We start from the raw sequence: 21,125 nt of genomic DNA on the forward strand, positions 1-21,125 counted from the left end.
AGTTTTATAACTAGTTTTGAGACACCCTGACATCCTCCCAAAAGAAATCGCCTATAGAAATTCTTTTTCATTATTTAATGAAATATTTAATTTAGTTAGGTATCTATTTTATGGAATCTTCAGTGCTTTACAATTACATCATAGATCCCCGGGATGGTTTTAGCCCTTATAAAGGCCCAAGCAAATAAAACATGATCAAACTATTAAATTTTTTGTTATCATGGTTAAGAACTGTTTTAACTGGTTGGACTATATTGGGGTATAGTCCCTTTTGTGGCAACGCTCTTTAAGGGGCGTTTCTTCGTTTTTTTCACACAAGCTTCTCTCCTATTTCTAGCCCCTGCGGGGGGCCAATTGCTTAACCATGTGGGGCAATCACCTAAACCAATATAACCTATCCTAAAATAAACTATCAAAAGCCATTTTAAACATACGACGAATTGCCCCTTAAGGGGCGTTGCCACGATGCAAATTATGTAAAAGACAATAAAAAGAGAGAGAAACTAAAGAAAATTGGGATTTTAACAACAATTAACCAAAACAAAAATATATTCCAATAGAAAAATTTTAAGAGTTTCAGTTAGGGTACATCAATTTTTTTTTTAAGAACATTCAATTTGGAAGGGGGGTAAATACCCCCCAAAAAAAATTTTTTTAAAGAACATTTATTTTGGGGGGGGGGGGGTAATTACCCCCTCCAAAATGGTTTGGGGGGGGGGTAAATACCCCCCTTGGACGCCTATGAGTTGGTGTGTAAAATCTTATACATTTATTATTAGCACTTTACTCTCTTAATGGTATTTATATATATACAATTTGAAAAAGGCATTAAAGCAAAAAATACATGTTTTGTGAAGGCGTTATTTTAGAGTTGGTACGCTAATTAACAGATTAATGTGAGTGCTAAGTTTGGAATCAATAAAATATAATTTTAACATTAATAACTAAGTTGCTGTACAATGTACATATATTCGTCACAATAGACGGACTGGCCCTTTTTGTGGGTAATAAACTATAGTAAGTATCAAAATTGCTTGTAAATTTATGAGGGAAGTTCCATGTTACTTAATGCTGTATTGTGAATGGGAAATTTACTAGATTTGTTAAAACAGAAAAGTCCATTCGTTTTACTGGTGTTATCAAAGTGGCAGAGAAAACGCGGATTCCGTTATTGTTTAACAATTGCTTTATCACAGCAGATTAGAAAGTAATACCAAATTGTAATTTACTGTAAATTTATGTTTGAAAAGCCTCTAGGACTATGTTACAAGGGCCGGCCATACAGAACAACTTGCACATTTCTATAGGCATACACTGATTATTTCATAGATTCTCAAATATTTCTTTGAATCATCTCATAAGAAATACGATGGAAATTTTCTTTTGGGCTGTTAATGGACAAACAGCTGGACGCACACCGTTCGTTCTCATAATAAATCCTTCATATAATCTGGATTTTAGGTAAGACCCTTAAACATTGTTTTAGTTCCAATTTTCAAAATTCTTCTTTTTCTTATTGAATAAATAAAATCTTTAAAGGCTAAAAAAGATGGTATTCCCCCCTCCTCCTCGGTATCAATAATTTGCAGGCCTCTCTTTAACATGCCCTAGCAGCAAAAACTTTAAAACCTTCCTATGAAGTTTTATAACATTATGAAACAAATTCTCCTCTAGAGCCATAAGTTTCCTAGGGAAGTCCTAACGGAATTTTAGTGGCTGAAATAATAATTTTTGATTACATGATGGGTTGAGCAATTAGATAAAAGCGTTGAAATATTTAGAATATCCGATCTATTATATGTTGATAAATATATTGCATTCAAGTTGCAATAAAACATCTACCTTACAGGTCTGGTGCAAAATTAAACTAAATAAAAATTATGAAATGTAGCGAAACAATTATTTTAATATGGGAGAATTAATTGGACTTTTTGAACTTTAAAAAAATAAGACTTTTATTATTTATATTTTTAGTTTTCAATACAAATTTTGATAAAGAAGCAAAGGGATTTTAGGGTAGGTTTAGATGAACACTCTAGACACGTCAAATCTTATCAATAAACTATTACAAGCCACTTCGCAACCAGAATACAACACAAACTCTATAACATGTTCAAACTAAAAGTAGCAAAGCACTTAAAGATTATGATATCTTAAACGGAAAGAGAACAATAAATTATTTTTTAGGAAACTTTTAAAACTTGGAGAAAATTTTTAACATTGCGAAGAGTTATCTGGATGATTTACTAATTTCAATACAAATTTTTAAAATATTTTAGCAACATTTCAAATCTTTGAAGGTACAGAAACCCAGATTGATAAACTTGTCTAAATTATAGAAAAGTATAGTGACATAAAATATTTGTACTTCTATTGTTTGTTTATCAGAAAAATTATCCATTAAAGCTTAGCATACCAAATACTTTTTAATTTATTATTATTACATTTTGTCTTATTTTTTCTAAAGCCATAAATTTTTGTGACTTTTAGAAATAAATATAATAGATATTGAATTGTAATCAGTAAATTGGGCCAAAAAGAACACAGTGAATGTATAATCCAGCCATATTATTGGTTTGAATTTGTATATATTTTTCATTTCAACCATTAACATCCCAACTATTACATACAACCCACTTTGAGAACAACGCACTGTTTACATTTAATTTACTTTAAAATGATATGTATGTTCTCAAAAATATTTAAATATTTTACATAATCTAGAGTACATAACAAGGATGATTGTAATTAAATGGCGGCATTGTTGTTTTTTTTCTAATGGTAATAGTTACAGAATACGAAAGCAATTATCAACAGAAGATTAGCAACAACACATTCAATTGAAAATTTGAATGAAAAAATATTGAGGGATATTGAGTGGAAAAATAGTTTAATTTTCCTCTCCATATTTTTAAAAGATAATGAATAAAAAAATACTTTTTAGTTCTCATATATTGCTTTATACTATATACTTACTAAAAAAATAAAGTCAAAAGTATAGAATAGCTACGCCACTGAAATGGTTTATAAAAAGGTAATACTGACCTTATATGTCTTATCTCTAAGTTCATTAAGATCTCCCACCAATTGGAAGAAAGACCTAAAAATTATCAATAAAATAGATATCTAAATATGACGAGAACAAAATTTCTTTACTAGTCACCAATTCAAAAATTAAGTTTAAAAGCCAGTTTGACATATGACAATTTGTTGTCAAAGTGATCTTTCTGCATATTAAAGAGTCGCTAATCTTATTAGTTATTTTGTATATAAAAATGCTTACTCTCTATCTAGGGTGAGACAGTCCAAAGTATCCGATGTAGCAACTACACTTGCTGTACGAACATCTGTCTTCAGTAAAGCCTAAAAACATGTCATAATTATTAAATCTTTGTTTCATCTTTTACCTTTTCTTTATTTTCAACTTTCGACTTATCCCCTAGTGGCAATTAGAGGCAATTTGCTATTTAAATTTTAGCTTAAAAATAAAAAATAAAAAAGTTAGTTTGAGCCTTTGGTTAGTAAGATCTTTTTGTAGTCACTAGGCAAAAGTTTCAACCAGCATTTCGGAGCCGGAGCAGCCGCAACATTTTTGGTGGAGCCGGATCCGGAGCCGTATTTTTCGTTAAAAACGGCTCCGGCTCCAGATTAGCTAAAAATGATTTTTTATAGGAATATTATAATTTGGCAACGGTCTATCTATAATACAAAGTAGCTTGATGTCTGTCCGTCCGTCTGAAGCTTAAGATCTTGGTAACCACTGAACCGATTGGATTCTACTCTTCAGGGTATATACCTATTGGTCCTGTGGTGGTTTTAAGCTATTTTCTTGGGGGGTGGGACACCCCCAACCCCCCCCCAAAAATGAAAATTTCCCCCCCCCAAAAAAAAATTTTAATGTTAATTCTAATTTTAATGTTTTTATGTTTTTATATGTTTTTATATATTTTTATTAATTTTTATATTTTTTTATACTTTTTTATATTTTCTTTATATTTTCAATTATTTTTCATCTTTTAAATTTCTTTTCTTCTTTTAAATGTGTTTTATCAAATTCAAAAAGATTGTGATAACTTCCTTCTCATGAAGGGGCGAAACCCCAAAAAGACTAATTTTAAAAAAACAATAAAAAAAAGAAAAATTTCAAAGGTTTTAAATAATATAAATCAATATAAAAATTTATAAAGAGTTATAAAATGTTATAAAGAGTTATAAAATGATATAAAGAGTAATAAAATGCTATAAAATACAAAAAATATCTAAAAATATGTAAACAAAATTTTTAAAATTCTCCCCTGAACCTTCAGAAATAAAGCCCCTAGAGGCTAGGGGCGAAGCCGCTAGTTTCCAAATAATAAACTGAAAAACTATTGTTACTTAACAAATAGACACACATCCTTCTACTTTTATAGAGCTTTAATCAAATAAAAGCAAAATATTTTATATTATTTATTTTATTTTATCAAATTCAATACTGAACAAAAATTGATATATTAATTTTAGGGTAGAAGCCGGAGTCGGAGCCGCATCAAAATTAAACGGCTCCGACACGCTGGTTTCAACTCTCTATATTATTATCTCTATTTTAGTATTAGATAAATATTAGTTAAACTCTTTTTATATTTCCCTGTAAAACATAAAAAGAAAAATATATAATAGAGAATTACTTCCTATGCACTTACATATAGTTAAGATTTAAAAGTATCTTTCAGTCGTATCTAACCGTCTTAAATTATTCTGCTGTTTATTTTATTTCCAACATTCCTTTCCTCGCCATTTAAGAGTGTGTTTTAAAAGGCGAAAGATTTATTCGTGCTAGAACCAAATTAACTGTTGATGCTTATTTTAGGATAGCTTATGTTTATGACAGGTTAGCCAAATTAGTTGGGTTAGTATCTCGCAGTGATAAGACTATCCCGCAGAGGCTGGGCAAATTAATAAAATTAATAATAGGAGGTCGATTATTTGATATACTTTTCTGCAGAAAATTGTTTGTGTCTTTTTACTATTCTTATTATTTCAGTCTACTATTTTGTATATTAGATGTAAAACGTTTCTAAAAATTGGTATTAGTTATCTAATTATTTATGTCTATAATGTTTTAAGATGTAAGTAATGTCTACTTAATGATTAGGCAAACACTTAACAATATTTATATATTGGTATTCACATAATGTAACCAAAACATTATTTTATGCGAAAATAGGGATCTAAGAAAATTACTAAAATTATGTAAATACAACTCTGCTAAAATTTGAAAACTGGGAAGTCTTTTAATTTTAACTTAATTCTAAGAAACTTTTTGTAAACTTTATGTTGTAAGATTGTTTTGCTTATGTAATACATGTATGTGAGTACAAAACATAAGACAAACAGTGTGCAATAATTACCGTCAAACTATTATTGAATAGCTGTAAAGAATCAAATCAGACACAAAAGCAACTAAATAGAGGGATATAGGGTAAAATATGTCAAAAGCATAGTTAAGACAAAAGAAAGTAATATTTTGTGCGGTAGTGGTGTTTTACCAAATAATATCACAGAACACATATATGTAGTAAACAAAAACTAGCATAATTTATTCTAATAACTATCAGTATAAAACATTAATCAGATTGTAATAACTTTAGATTTATCGTTAATGTTAGTATACATTATATTGTCAACATTAAATATTTCCCTAAACCCAAAACTTATTGAACCTGTTGAAAGAACAAAAGCGAGATCTGTTTGTACATATTCACCTACAGACGTGTTGACTTTTTTCTATAATGATGAAACATTGTACCTGTTCACCGAAATATTCTCCTTTGGTTAGTTTTCTGATTTCTTCATCTTTCTCATTGTTTCTCTTTGTGACAGTAACCTCACCCTCAGATATGATGTAAAATGTATCTCCTAAAATGGAAAAGTTATTGAATTTTATCCATATTTTGAGTAATTGGCTTTAAGCAGTCTTGATATTTATTTCAATTCCACTTGAAGTAATTAGTTGCAAAAAACCCTTTACCGATATTACAAATTATTCTTTAGCAATCAACTCTTACAAAGAGCTTTATGGTTGAAAAGATTAGCTAAGGGAATATAAATAATGCGAACTTTGTATTTTGTATTTTACAGGATTTTGGTTAGGGAAATACTTACATTTGTAGGACTTTATTAAAGAGATGCTTCGTTATAATATTGTACCTTGTTGTCCTAGGAATCAATGTTCCAAAAATTAGACACAAAAAGTTTTTTGTCCAAAAAGTTAAAAATCTTCATGTTTTCAACGGATGGACTTTCCTAAATTTTATCATGAACCTATCTGTTAAGGAATCATCATCCAATGTTTAAAATAAGTAGGACAATTCGAATATGGCAAAATCAACGAAAAGAGCTAACGGACTCTACTAATAGAAAATCATAAAAAAGCTTTGCTTTTTAAAATATAGATAGAAATAAATTAACAATAAATAAATTATCCCCCCAACCTTCCATCAATATTTTTATAAACGGCTTCTAATTATTAGAGTTAACTTTGGGATCTAAATCAATTTATCTGCTAAGGTCTTTCCCTTCCTGATTTATAAAATCTTGTATAAAAATAATGTACAACGGACCTGAAGTTCCCTCTCTGACGATGAAGTCTCCCTTCTTGAAATGTTCAACCTCCAGCACATCTGATATCTTGGCCAGAACTGGGGTGGGGAAGGTGGACAACAGCGGCACACTCTTTAAGAAGTTCACCTGAAAAAATGAAGAATTAGTACAGGGCAAACTATATTAAACATTTTCGACTCTAATTTGAACAATGTCATTTATACTTAAGTTAATAAGCAAAAATAAAGTTATATAGAAAAAAGTGGGAACTTGCCTAAACTAACCTAACTTTTAAATAGGTTTTCCTAAGTCAAATAAAGTTAATTAAATATCTATTTGTAAAAAGAATTCTAATGATATAATTATATATAAGTTACACAAGATCATAATAACATGTACATATAAAAATGTTAGGTCATTTGAGAAAATATTTATAAAAACTTTTAATTAGCAAAGTTTCATCTTATAATTTGAAATGTTTGGGGATATTTGTTAAAACGGCATAAATGTATTTATCTTCCAAAACAGATCTGTTCATTATCTATTATATTCAGGAAGGAGGGGACATTAGGCTGTACTTAATACTAGGCCCCGAAGGTTTATGATGACGTTTTCTTATTAGTTGGCTTAACAACTTTGGGGACTTTTTATTGAATTTTTATTGGTTGGTTCATCAAGTTGAGTGTCCAATCGTGTCAACCAGTAATTGTGATCTATAAATGTATTTCATCTTTGTATTTTATAACGTGTGCGATCATATCAATAATGGCATTAAAATTATAGTGTTAAAGTTGCTCAATTAAATCCTTATGTATAAGTAACATGATGTCTGCTTGTCTATATGTTTGTATTACCTCTAAACCTTTCCATTAAAGCTTCTCTGAGGCAGAGGAGGTTTTTAAATATTAAAGGGGAGGGTTCCTCCACCCACAAAAGAAAAATCGTCTTCGGAAAAAATACCTCCACAAAACTTTTTCTTTAAAAAGTTAAATAGGAAAGCAGAAGGTCTACTTACTACCCTTAGATGCCTCTAGGGGCGTTACCGCTTGTATTGTAATAAAAAGTACTTATAAATTCAGCTGTACAGTTACACGTGTAGCAGAATCTTTATGTTAATATTAATAAGTTGAAAGTGAAGTAACCGCTTACTTTAAATGTATATGCCTGGGAATAAGTACTAACTTAGAATATCAAATCCAAGGTTGTATATTTGGGTATAATTATAAACCAATCCGCGCCAGTCTTCAGCCGCTAAAAATGTTAACTACATGTGATATTACTGACATGTAATATTAATAGTAACAATTGGGGATCTGTATTTGTTATAAACAAATCATGCACATTTAAACTTGCTTAAAAATCGGGTAATTAAATGTTTCTAAATGGGTGTGAGAGTCCTGTCACTTAGAGTCACTGGCCTAAGGGAGAAAATGAACCATGAGCACAATCCTTATAAAGCAATGTGTTCTTAAATTTTATAAAATAAACGTATTACATGCTATGATGCTAGGTTAGGTTAAGTTAGGTTAGCTCCACAAAGTTCATATAATTTTACCTTTACTGTTTTCGTACCTATAGCATTTTCTTCTTAAGATTTTTACTGTGTTTAGTGTACTTAACTGTAGTTACTGTATTGAACTGCATGAAAAGTGTATATGAATATTAATGTGAGTCAAGTAGAGCGATTATGATTAACAAAGAATTATAGCAGTAGCTACCAATCTAGGCAGGGTCGATTTTAATTCTACATTGAGTTAAGAAAATTAGGAAGGGCCAATTCTGATGAGAATGTGTAATCATCTTTGATAAAATGGACTTTTATGACAACTTGACTATATCATTAAATAATCACACTATGAAAATTAAGCATTTTGGTTTATTGCTTGAAATCATCGAGCAATAGTTGTCTTTCTTTATTAGACTTGCTCGATTTAAGAATTTAAGATTTGTCTCAAATTTTTGTTCAAATGTGCAAAATTTCTAATTTTGGTCTAGTTATTCTTATATAGTTGTCAACTCAGAGGTTAGACACTTGGTCCTTGACCTCATACTTTTGGTACACGGTGCATGGTAATGAGCTACGCCTGTTTTTTTTGGGCCAAAGCAATCCTCCTACTCACACTTTTGATGTATTGCCAAACAAAGCAGGTAGGTACCATTTTTAACGTCTTTGGTATGAAGCATTTGATCTAGTTGAGCTCATAGCGCATTATCTTAAACATTCAATTATTGAAGGTAATTGACCTTTTTAGATTTAATACAATAGATTTATTTGATTTTTTTACCATTCTAAAATAATAGTTCCATACTCTAATTGTTGATAAATAAATTTTTCTTTTTTAATAGCGAAGCTACTCTATAATTCACTTTGTCTGTCCGTCAGCCAGTCCGTCCGTAACGCTATGGGGAAAACGTGATTTTCTCAGTCCCTATTCAAGATAGACAGCTGAAATTTTTAGTGAAGATTCCTTTGCCATATGCCCATCTAATCTATACATTGTTTTGTCCACCTGTATGATATTTGGGGTGCTAGATCGATTCCTAGATTATCAAGTTTTTGTGGTTATCTCCATTCCATTTTAAGATAGAGAGCTGAAATTTTCAGGGATTAATTAATTATATATTCTATATGATGCCACCAAGTTTGAATAAGATTTGTCTATTAATTCAGGTGCTAGATCGATTCCTAGAATTTTAAGTTTTCTTGATTTTTTCAACTCCTATTCAGGATTGACGGCAGAAATTATCAGGGAATGAATATGCTTATATTCTACATATTTCCAAGAAGTTTCATTAAGATTTGTCTATTAATTGCAGTGCTAGATCGATTCTTAGATTTTTAAGTTTTCGTGATTTCCCTATTTTATCAAGTTTATTTATTATTTTTTTCCGATATCCATTCAAAATTTTTGAGCTTCGCTACTTATGGATGTTGTCATCCTTGTTAATGGTACATTTAACTATAATCTATATTCCACATCCATAATAAATTGTAAGGGTCGAGTTAATAATTATTTGTTATAGTATGTCATATGTAACATTCTAATTTCCTTTTTAAAGTTTGGACAACTCTATTAAAAAAAAAATTTGAGCCATTCTATTGGTGAAGTTGAGTATAATCCACTAATTACTGCTCAGTGGGAGATCATTTGTCTAAACTAAAACTTCACAGAGTTTTTTTTTACTAACAGCAAAGCTTCTCTTCAATTGATAGTTATCCACCTTTATATCCAGTAGGATGCTATGATTTAGCTAATTATATATTTGATATAAAAGGGGATTTAAAAATTTTAAAGAAAAGAAAATGTCATCTCATTCATAACCCGACTTTTTCTCTTCAAGATATGACGGTAGCCTTTCTACTTTGGAAAGTGTCATTCTAGTTTTCATTATGTTCAACTCTCCCAGTTTTTAACATAAGACAGTCATGTTAGCAAATGTTAAAATCTCTTTAATGCAAAAATCTTTTGAAACTTTGATGAAGTGCCTTAACTTAACATAAATATATTATAAATAGCAAAATAAATATTTTAGATAGATGAAAGCCAGTCCAATAAGATAAACAATCAGACAGACAGTCAAATAGACAATCAAGTAAAATATACAATCAGAAAAAAGTCAGATAGACAGTCAGATAGACCGTCAGATAGACGGTCAGATAAACAGTCAGATAGACAGTCAGATAGACAGTCAGATGGACAGTCAAATAGACAGTCAGATAGACAGTCAGATAGACAATCAGTCAGAGAGACAGTCAGATGAAAAGTCAGACAGTAAGATGATCGAAAGAAAGAAGATAGACAGTCAGTTAAACAGAGTTTCAAATAATAAGATAGTAACCCATGACTGTGGCTCAACACGTAGCGCATCCGCTCGTCGTCGGGAAGGTGACAGGTTCGAAGACATTTAACATGGTTCCTACTGCAGTTATGTCAGATGCACGACATAAATAGTAGAGGGAATGCCTTAGCCCAAAACAGGCGCAACTCATTTCCATGCACAGTTAGGACTTCTCAGACAAAGGTCGTGCAATCAAAGTTTTGGTTGTCTGGTGGGTGTTGATACCCTAGGCGATTGGGCGCGTTAAATTGCAATTTTAAATGCTAAGTATGTTCAAAGGTGACGTGGAGAGGGCTTGTACCTGATGCGTCACCACTCCCGTGGAGTCAATCAACATGCATGTTTGAGAAGCACGCATTTTAAAATTCTATGCATCAAAATAATGGCAAGGCTCTTTTCAGATGTTAATTACCTTTTTCAACAAATGCAAATAGTCCTTGATTAACCAGTTACTTTCTTAGCTACTATTTAAAAGACTGCTGTGTCCATAGCCTCTACTATATTTAAAAATTAAATGTACTATTGTAGTAATGATAAATATTCTATATAATGTTGACGTGATTAACACGCAATTAATATTTAAAAGGAAGATAATGATAAGTCATTAAATGCGATACTCATATAGTCGACAAAAAACAATGAAAATTAACACTTTTACCATATGTTATTTAGTTTCAACAACTAGATTATTTTTTCATTATTGCAAAGCATATACATTCTAGTAGAAGCTTTGCTCCTAAACTCATTATGATAAGTACTTTTAGTGTACTTGAAAGTATTAAAACATATATATATGTAATTTATGTATGAGTATTGAATATTGAAATAATATCTTAATATTCTAGAAGCAATGTTTTCTAAACTCTCAAGAGTATATCATAGTTGTTCCCTTGTGAGCAAACTATTCTCTATTCCCATATAAAGGAAAAGGTAAATAAATTAATAAATATATCGTTCTTTAATCATAACAAGTATTTAGAAGGAAGGATTTAGAAGCTAATAATTTCGTTTTGGAATCTTCTTGTATTATTAAATCCCTATATCACTGGAATTTATCAATTTATTTATCCATATTTATAGATATTTAGTTTGTCTCTTGATAGCTACAAATTATAGGCTAGACTTACATGTTATATTATGTTTGAGAACAATAAAATTTACACCAATTGATGAAAAAAAATGTATTACCTACTTAAAAACTTGTTGACAGCAAATTTTAATTGTTTTAGATTGATGAAAGTAATAATGTCTGATATATTTTCGACAAGCATGTTCAAAAGTTGAGTGATCTAACAACGAAATATATAATGTTCTTGGTAAAACACACATTAGGACATACTTTTGTTTATTTATTTTGATTAAAACTCTTAACTTAACCCTTGTTTTGTTATTTTTGCATAAAATAGTCCTGGTTTTTTTAAATGTTTTAATTAGTAAATTGCTATAATTAGTAACCCCATGGTTTTCTTTTTACATATAGTTAATTTTAATCAAGATACTTTTGTTTTGCTCTTTAATCATGTCATTAAAAATTAGTATTGCTAATCTTAAGATTTAGCTAGGATGATAACATCCATAAATAGCAAAGACAAAAAAATCACAGAAAAACAGACAAAGTAAGTGATAAATTTGATAAGGGTTATATTCACCAAAAAATCAGTAGTCTATCTTAACTAGCAGCCAAAACTCAATTCAACGTTTTAAAAATTCAATTAAAGTTTTTTCAGAGGATACAGTTTATTTTTATCTAGGTGCATTTTCAGTTTTTTGATACGATAGAGCGAAATAACTACAATTTTAAAGAAAGTTTTTCCCTCACAATAGAGTTCGAATTAATATCATATTACTTTGCCGTTTAATTTAAATTTACCATTTATAGATCAAACAGGGATCTAAAGAGATAAGGCAATGGCCGATACATAGATGTACAACATCCCCAATGATAAAACACAAAATTACCCCTTCTGTAGATTACAATTAAAGGTTGAAATGTTTGGACACTCAAATAAATGAACCAACCAATTAAAATTCAATAAAAAGTTGGTATAATACTTTGGAGACTAGTGTAATAAACAACCCAATGTCCCCTCCCGCTCTGGGATTGAAACATTTGGCATTATTAAATACCTGGTTCTCCATTTTCTTGATTCCACTGGACATCATAATCTTCTGGAAGGCAGACCTTTCCAGGGCCCACAGCTTACCATCCGTAACCGCCTAGATAGATTGAAACAAACATTAATAGATATTAAATTGATAAAAATAGAAAAACAAAGAATATCTTTAGTTCATAGGATATAAATACAGGTTGTTTAAATAAAAAACTTAAATTGATTAATAGTTGAATAGCTCGGATACCCTATTAAGGATGGGATTAACTCTGTATTAAATCTTGCTTTTTGATGTTCATGATTGTATGGTCAAACGTCTGGAAGTCCTAAATTGGTAATAAGTTGCGCCTGTTTTGGGCCAAGGCATTCCCCCTTGTCAAACAAATTATGTTGCACACCTGAAATTGCAGCAGTAGGAACAACTTTTAATACCTTTAGTTAAGACGCGGTGTTGGATCAAGATTCGAACCTATCATCTTCCATACAATGAGCGGTTACATCATAATTGGGGATTAATTGCATACTTAGAAAGAAGAAAGAAACTTTTAATAGAGAGATAATGTATACCTTTATAGAAGCAGTTCTCTTGCAGTTGTAAAGAATAGCAAGTTCTCCAAAAGCTTTTCCAACTCCGAGACGACCCAAAATCTTTCCATCCTGTAATTAATTAAATATATGGTTAATCAAATAATCTATCGAATCATGGGTCTACTCTACAAGTCTTAAGTGTCGGTATGTCCGTTGATATTTTATAAACATGAAAAAAAGTTAGATACAATCACATGGCAAGAATTTATATTCAAATTTTCACTCTTTGCATATTTGAAAATTGTTCATAAAAATTTTACCTTAATGACGTCATATTCTCCTTCACCGGACACATACAAGTGGGAGCCATTCTCACCTTAAAAATATAAAAAGTAAATAATAAATACAGAGAAAAATCTTTTAAAAATCATCAAATCAAAAGACCAATTCTTAATTGTTAATTATAATAAATGAAGAAAAAGTTGTATGTTTAACCTCAACCTTAAGTATATAATTAATCAAATTTTCTTATACAAGGGATGACTTCAAAATACTGCGATGATTTCAAAGTATCTATAAAAGTTAATAGAATACAAACTTAAATTGAGTTTGAAATGCCTTTTACTATTAGAAATACTATTGGCTGCGACCCCCCCCCCCGCATCTAGGACACTATATTAAAAAAATAGCATAAAAACATCCCAAGACAAAAAGCCGCAAAATGAATAAGTCACTGGAGGCCTCAGCCTCCTAAAGTACAATAAGCCTCAGCCACTTCAGCTGTAGCCGCGTGGCTTCCGAACCCAGGGAAAATGTCAACCTCTAATCTATGAAGAAAGCTTTAAATGTCCCGTTAGACGTGCGCAGTTCATCAAGTAATGCCTGTAGAATTACTTTGCGTGTTGTATGACTTTTAGATTTTAAAAGTGTTTCATCTTTGACACGTTTGAAAAAAGTGTCCTCTCACCCTATGACATCTAACACGTACTTAAATCATTATATTATTAATTGATACAGCCGCAAAATTTACATTTTAACAATATAATGAAAATTGTGAGAAAGTTAGATAATTAAGTTTAGAATAAACAATAATCTACAAAATTATTATTATCATTTTGAAACAAAAAATTTTTATTGAAAAATTTTCAAAGATGATATTATATTTAAAACAAGGACGAGTGTGTCCAATAGTATCGAAGCAGTACGAAATCTTTGGCAATATACACTTTCAATCAAAGAGTTTTAATGAAAGAGAGAACAAAAAAATTAAAAGAAAAAGGTAGGAAGATGATATAAAATTATAACACAGATCGTTTGTTGTCATGAAAAATATGCACATTTGACAGCCTAATTGAATTTCAAGGGTGTAAAAAAGACAATGAGAAAAAATAATGCTTTCTTTCACCTAATCCCAATTTATGTTAAAACCACATTGACTAAATATTTGCTAGTTGTTCATTATAAGTTTATAAATTGTTCTCTAATAATCTTTACTTCTTAAAAAATCAGGATTTACCATCATTACAAAATGAAAAAAGAAATGATCAAATGACAGACACACAATAACTGCTACAGAGTAGCTTCGATATTAAAAACATAATAACAACCTGATTTTAACCATAGACTTAAAAGCTGAAAGAGGAACACAGTAATAGTGTCTGACTGATTATGACGTAACAAAAAAAATTAGCCAATGAGAGGTCACTATAAATTTTACCATTGGTCAATAACGCAGGGAGTAAGGGAGGGGACAATGGGCAATTAATTCAATTTAAGAGTTTTTGAAGAAAGGCCATGAAAACCAGAATAATCCCGAAAATATGGTGGAAATTGTAAAGTGATTGTTGATTAAATCTAGAAAACCACAAACTAAGAAAAAAGTTCCAAGAAAAAAAGCAATCATTTGAAAATAAGATTACCAGTATTACAGACTGACATAACCATTCTGTAATTAATTACTAGAAATATCTCCCTGGGTCTCTCAGATGACAGGGAAAGAGAAAAGAGATTTGGGGGCAAGTGATGTGAACATGGAAAAAAGGGGCAGGCAGGCGTGTAGCTGGATGGGCAATTATATGACCCGCACGCCTTCCTGCCCCTTTTTATCCTGTTTATTTCCCCCACCTCCCTTCTCCATTTCCCATTCTCGTCTACTTTTAAAAAGGAGGTGGAGATAAAGGGAGTGAAATATAGTATGGGAGGGGGGCCGTGTATTTATATTTGAACTACTCTCTGTCTGCAAAACTATATATATTCAAAACTAACACATCGAGTAAGGGCATTTCTTGCGCAAGTCCCCAAACTCAGTTGCACATTCCCTTTAAGCCAGTCCCCAAAGTCTGAGACTCCTAAAGATTGAATATTCGATCCATTGTCCCCTCCCTTACTCCCTGTCAATAATGGCCTCTCATTGGCTATTTTTTTTGTTACGTCATAATCAGTCAGACACTATTACTGTGTTCCTGAAAGAGAGAGATTTATTCAGAATTCTATTATTCTGTAATAAATCATCAGCTACAGACAAAAAAAAACTTTCGACTCTATAAAATTTGTCTCTGTATAGTTATGCCTAATTTGAAATCCTTTAAAAATACTAAGGACGAGAGCAAGCGATATTTGTCAATCCTGTTCTACTATTAACTTTTAAAAATGTTTGTCTCTAGTTTTAAATTATGATATCATCTTTCATTCTTGTCAAATCATAGAAAGAAAAGGATAATATGAGTGTGGTGACATCACAACACAACTAGACAACTAGCATCAAAGACTCTTCCATAAGAGTGATAAGAGTTTAAGGTATATCAACTAAGTTTGTAAAGCAAGGATACCACAATCAAAGAAATATATGAGTTATGGGATACCTTAGCTGAAGAATTTAAACGACTTTTTGTATAGATTTCAACTTCACATAGAAAGAGATGATATTGGTGTTAGGTTAGAGTGACTAAATAATTCATAGCAGGATATAGACAATCTTAGAGAATACAATCTTATAAACATAAAGAGAAAGATATAGTATGGGTGTGAATACCTCAATCTTAAAACTTAAAGTTATGGGATATTACAAAAAATTTATATAGCATGAGATAATACAAATTCCACACAGAAAGACAACTTTTTCATTTTTTCATTTTTTCATTTTAAATTAGTAATTTAGATTTTGTTTGATGAACCTAAACCTTCATGATATCAGCTTTATATCAGGTTACCAAAACATATCTCATCGAGAAATGCATTCATTACAGCATATTTGTAACTAATTAATATTTACACTTTGAATCGGTATTTGTGGGCATATATATTCATTTATTTTTTGATGCGAAGTCAGGTAGTTAATATTGCTGAGTAAAGTCGACAAAATAGCACTAAATTCCAACCTAAAATGATCTTTTTTAGTAAAATATAAAGTCCTATTCATAAAAATTTCACTTTTGGATAATATAAAGACTTTGTAAAAAAAACGTCCTCCTTATGTTGCCTTTAAAAGCTTTTAGTTATATCAAAATCTGTATTATATGCTAAAGCAATAATTAACAATATTGTGTAAACCCCACTCTACAAAGCCAGATTTAGATTATAAAGGGCACGGACACCTTATATTATATCATATCAAACCAATCCACAGTGGGGTAGAGAAAGAACCAAAGTCATTTGGCGGGATTTTGCCAACAAGGAATTAATTTCATACTTATTTAGATTAATATTTTGATACGTATGCAATAAAGGACTAGAACTTATATTTCATTTCAAGTAAAAATGTTTTTTTGGGTAGCTTTGAATCTTTATCATCAAGTCAGATTTCTGTGAAGTTGAAAAAGAAAATCCTTTAAATTTCTTACTTGCCCCACTATTTTGTATTTGAGCAAGATTTTAGGACGCTTATTGTTAGGCCGACTGTATTTTTAAAAGCGAAGCTTTTCTATAATTAGGGTCGGTCCGTCCGTCCATACGTCCGTAACGGATAGCTTTTTTCGTTAATTTAGGCAAATTAGAATTGTCCTATCGATTTTAAACTTTGCATGGTGGTTTCTTTAGTAGTAGATTTAGAAAGCGTAGCAACTCTATAATCATTACCAGAATGTCCGTACGTCAATTTTAAACATGTCGTTTTTTTACTTTGTTAACAAAAAAATTTTATATGATCTAATTATCCGATTGATCTGATTTTTGGTATATTGATTCCTGGGACAACAAAGTATAATGTAATAAGCGAAGCAACTCTATAATCAAGTCTTAAAAAGATGCTGTGAGTATTGGTGCAAAAAATATGACGTAACAAAAAAAATTAGCCAATGAGAGTCCACTATAAATTTTACCATTGGTCAATAACGGCCTCTCATTGGCTAATTTTTTTTGTTACGTCATATCTTTTGCACCAATACTCACAGCATCCTTAAAAATGTAGGTATGTCCATAAACAAATTCCTGTATAAAGCAGTTTTTCAACAAATTTACTTAGAATTTTGCTTCGACTCTTATGCATTTATTTTCTGATTATTCAGTTCTGACACTATACAAGTGTTAATGACATAACGTTTCAGTGCTTCGCTTTTATGGATGTTGTTATCCTTGTTATTGCATATATTTGATGGAAAACTTCGATCGCCGAGGATGCAAAAATAAACACCGAAAACAGAAGCTAATTCTAAATTAGAATATTGTATATTTAAAAATAAAAATAATATAAACTTTAGGGAAATTACATGCACAATAAGAATTGTATAAACTGCGACAATTTGCAGTTTATAATACTTTTAGCAAGGGTTAGATCGATTTAAAAAAAAATTTCCAGGCAGCTTCTATATGATACTTATTATAGGTCAATCTGATTTTTATTTTCAACAGCAATGAACAGTCTTTACTTTATACGCTTCTTCAGACTATGATGGGCAGGTAATCAAATTAAACAATAACATAGATTGACATTCTTGGGATATTGTAAAATTTTCATCTTAATTTATGATTTTTTACTAGGTTCTAACCGTACAGAGATAAAACTTTGTACACTTAACAATAATAACCCAACTTAAAATAAGCTAACCTTTCTCATGGTTATTTTACACCAGGCTTAATTTTAACCCAAAAAATTATACTGGTGCACAAATTTCTCGTTTACGCGAAACTAAACTCATAAATCTTTGTCTGCTCTCTCCCAGGAATATAAAGGGATAAGACAATGGCCGATATGTTGATGTATATCGCCAATGATGACACATAAAATTACCCCTTCTGTAGATTAGAATAATTGAACTCTCAACTCAAAAAAAAACAATCAAAATTCAGTAAAATTCCCCAAAGTTTTTGAGGCAACGAATAAGAAAGCGTTATTGTAAAACTTTGGGAACCTGTGAATTAAAAATCCCATTGTCCCCTATTTCTCTGGCCCTGTCCTCTCTTTAACTGTATGTAGGTCTGACCCCTATCTCCATGATATGTTAGTAAAATATAACAACACTTTGCTTATCTATTAGACGATGTATCACGTTTTATTGACCAATCAGCAAATAAGATAAGGTTTTATATATGATTAATATTAGTTTGAGCTAAATAGGGTATCATAACAGGGAGTAAGGGCAATTAATTCAATTTAAGAGTTTTCGCTTAAAGGCCATGAAATCCAGATTTATCAAGAAAATTTGAAGAAAATTGTAAAGGGTGTATTAATCAAATTTTGAAAACTATAAAATAAGAAAAAAGTTCTAAGAAGAAAGCATTCATTTGAAAATTAGATTACCTGTACATCAGACTGATGTAACTATTCTGTAATTAATTACTAGAAAATCTCCCTGGAATCCGTTCTACCCATATTTCTAAATTCTAAAATGTCACTATATACAAGAATTAAATTTAAGGGTTCTTAGATTGTTTATTACACAAATATCACGATATAGTTTTTATCTATGAAATAATAATTTTTGGAGAAAAAAAATTGTTAAAACCAGCCATCTCATAACAAATTTCTGTCTGCTATATTCAAAACTAACTCAGCGAGTTAGTGGCAATGATGCGCTAGTACCCAAAGTCAGTCAAAACCTGCTAAATTCTTGCACATTCCCTTTAATCCAGTACCCAAAGTCTAATTACTGAAATTTAACAATCGATCCATTGTCCCTTCCTGGTATCATAATAAAAAAATACCATTTACGGGAAGGGATTGTTGCATTTTGAGCAATCTATAGCTTTTTATTTTGAAATGTATTAGAAATGTAAATATGTAGTACATAAAAAAGGATTATGGTACAGGGTCATTCAAGAGAAATGATTTTTTTAAAAACTTAATTATGCATAGAAAATAAAACAATTATGTAAAATCCTTTATGTATTTAGAAAACATATTATGAGACATTTATGTTTCAAATATTTGAAAATGATTATTTCAACAAATTATGTCCTAAAAACCGGTTTTTCCAAAGGCCTTTTTTTTCGAAGATTTATTGATTTAAAGGTTGTAAAAAAATGTGCACCTTTTTAAAATTCAAATTGCGCAGCTTGTGTTAATAGTAGAAAAATGTTATGCATATCGTTAGAATCGTCATAAGCTCTATTTTTTTAACATATGAAAACCTTTTCAGTGCTACGCATGGTATAGGAGCTACGAGGTAAAATGTTCCAATTTCTTTAAACTTTTCAACCTTTTTCTCAAATTTTTCAACGTAGCTCCTAAACTATAAAAAGCACAAAAACGGGTCTTATATTTTCAAAAATTAGAGCTTATGACGATTCCAACGATATGCGCAACATTTTTCTACTATTAACACAAGCCAAGCAATTTGAATTTTAAAAATTTGTGTATTTTTTGCACACCCTTTAGGTCAATAAATCTTCGAAAAAAAGGCCTTTGGAAAAACCAGTTTTTAGGATATAATTTGTTGAAATAATCATTTTCAAATATTTGAAACATAAATGTCTCATAATAGGTTTTCCAAATATATAAAGGATTTTACATAATTGTTTTATTTTCTATGCATAATTAAGTTTTTTTTAAAATCATTTCTCTTGAATGACCCTGTAATAATAAAAATTGCTCTACTTTTTTTTTGAGGGATACACAGATAATATGAAATATGCATAGATAGGCTTTGTTTTTGTATTACCTATAAAGTATATGTAGAGATGATAAAATACAAGCATAAGATAGAAAAGAGTGTTTAATTTTATTTTTAATGACAGATGACCAATTCTAATCCAACCTAATGGATTTAATTAAATGAAAGTGGCAGATATAGAAAACAATGTTTAAATGAACAAATAAGTTAGTAATGTAAGTCATATTACATAGACAGATAGATTAAAGAGTTGATTGATGAATGGATGGATGATTAGCTGGACAGAAAAAAATATAAAATATATAAATATATAGATGGATAAATAATTTACCTTCTCTAATGACGTAGCAACCCTTTGGGACAGTTTTCTCACTCATAGCATCAACTAACTCACGAACCTAAATAATAATTTATGTCAAACTCTTTGTCTGCCTTGCTATCCTGTTTAATAGTAAAAAAAATTGCAATTCAGTGGCGTGCATCAGGGGGGTTGTAGAGGGGTGTCAACACCACCCTTATTGAAATTGGAAAGGCCTGGCTTCTCCTTTTTCACCCCCTCTGGTGAATCGCTGTGCATGTCACTGGTGCAATGTAAAATGCCCCCTGCTGTTGTATTTAGGTTAAAAAACAGGAAAACCTCTGCAAGAGTTGGTCTTCCCCCTGGGTTGGGGCTATAATCAAGTTTAGAAATAAAGGGAAATGGAAGTTGGATATAAGTTGGTCAGCTGATTAAGAAGGTTAATCTATCAGTATGAATATTTCGAAAACATTCCCGCAAAAGTCCTTATATTTATTTGTTCTGTTTTACCATTTAACTGAAAACATAGACGATTACATCCAACCCAAGCGGAAGAAGAAAAGGAGAGAAGAGGAGTGTGCAAAAGGTAGTAATGTAGCAAAAAAGTCCCATAGAGCAAGTCAGCGGGATAATTTTGCGGACCTTGGCGACAAAAAGACATGGTCAATAATGGAGTAGCTTCGATAATTGAATTATTGTTACTAACTAAAATTTATAAAT

At 30.6% G+C, this 21,125-nt stretch overlaps 1 protein-coding gene across 3 annotated transcripts in view; it reads right to left on the bottom strand.

Annotated features, from left to right (window-relative positions):
• The window catches only part of LOC145323584 (cGMP-dependent protein kinase, isozyme 1-like), a 255,551-nt gene that overhangs the window by 31,511 nt on the left and 202,915 nt on the right, over nucleotides 1-21,125 (bottom strand). For all 3 annotated transcript variants that reach the window (XM_080165960.1, XM_080165962.1, XM_080165963.1), the window contains exons 8-15: nucleotides 20,439-20,505; nucleotides 13,382-13,437; nucleotides 13,101-13,190; nucleotides 12,550-12,639; nucleotides 6,603-6,729; nucleotides 5,789-5,898; nucleotides 3,284-3,363; nucleotides 3,046-3,100 (exon numbers count right to left, since the gene is read on the bottom strand). In XM_080165960.1, the coding sequence (XP_080022086.1) occupies nucleotides 3,046-3,100; nucleotides 3,284-3,363; nucleotides 5,789-5,898; nucleotides 6,603-6,729; nucleotides 12,550-12,639; nucleotides 13,101-13,190; nucleotides 13,382-13,437; nucleotides 20,439-20,505 (675 nt within the window). The remainder of the gene's footprint in view (nucleotides 1-3,045; nucleotides 3,101-3,283; nucleotides 3,364-5,788; nucleotides 5,899-6,602; nucleotides 6,730-12,549; nucleotides 12,640-13,100; nucleotides 13,191-13,381; nucleotides 13,438-20,438; nucleotides 20,506-21,125) is intronic.

Source organism: Acartia tonsa, chromosome 7, assembly GCF_053477335.1.
Source record: "Acartia tonsa isolate MP-2025a chromosome 7, ASM5347733v1, whole genome shotgun sequence".
NCBI lineage: Eukaryota > Metazoa > Arthropoda > Copepoda > Calanoida > Acartiidae > Acartia > Acartia tonsa.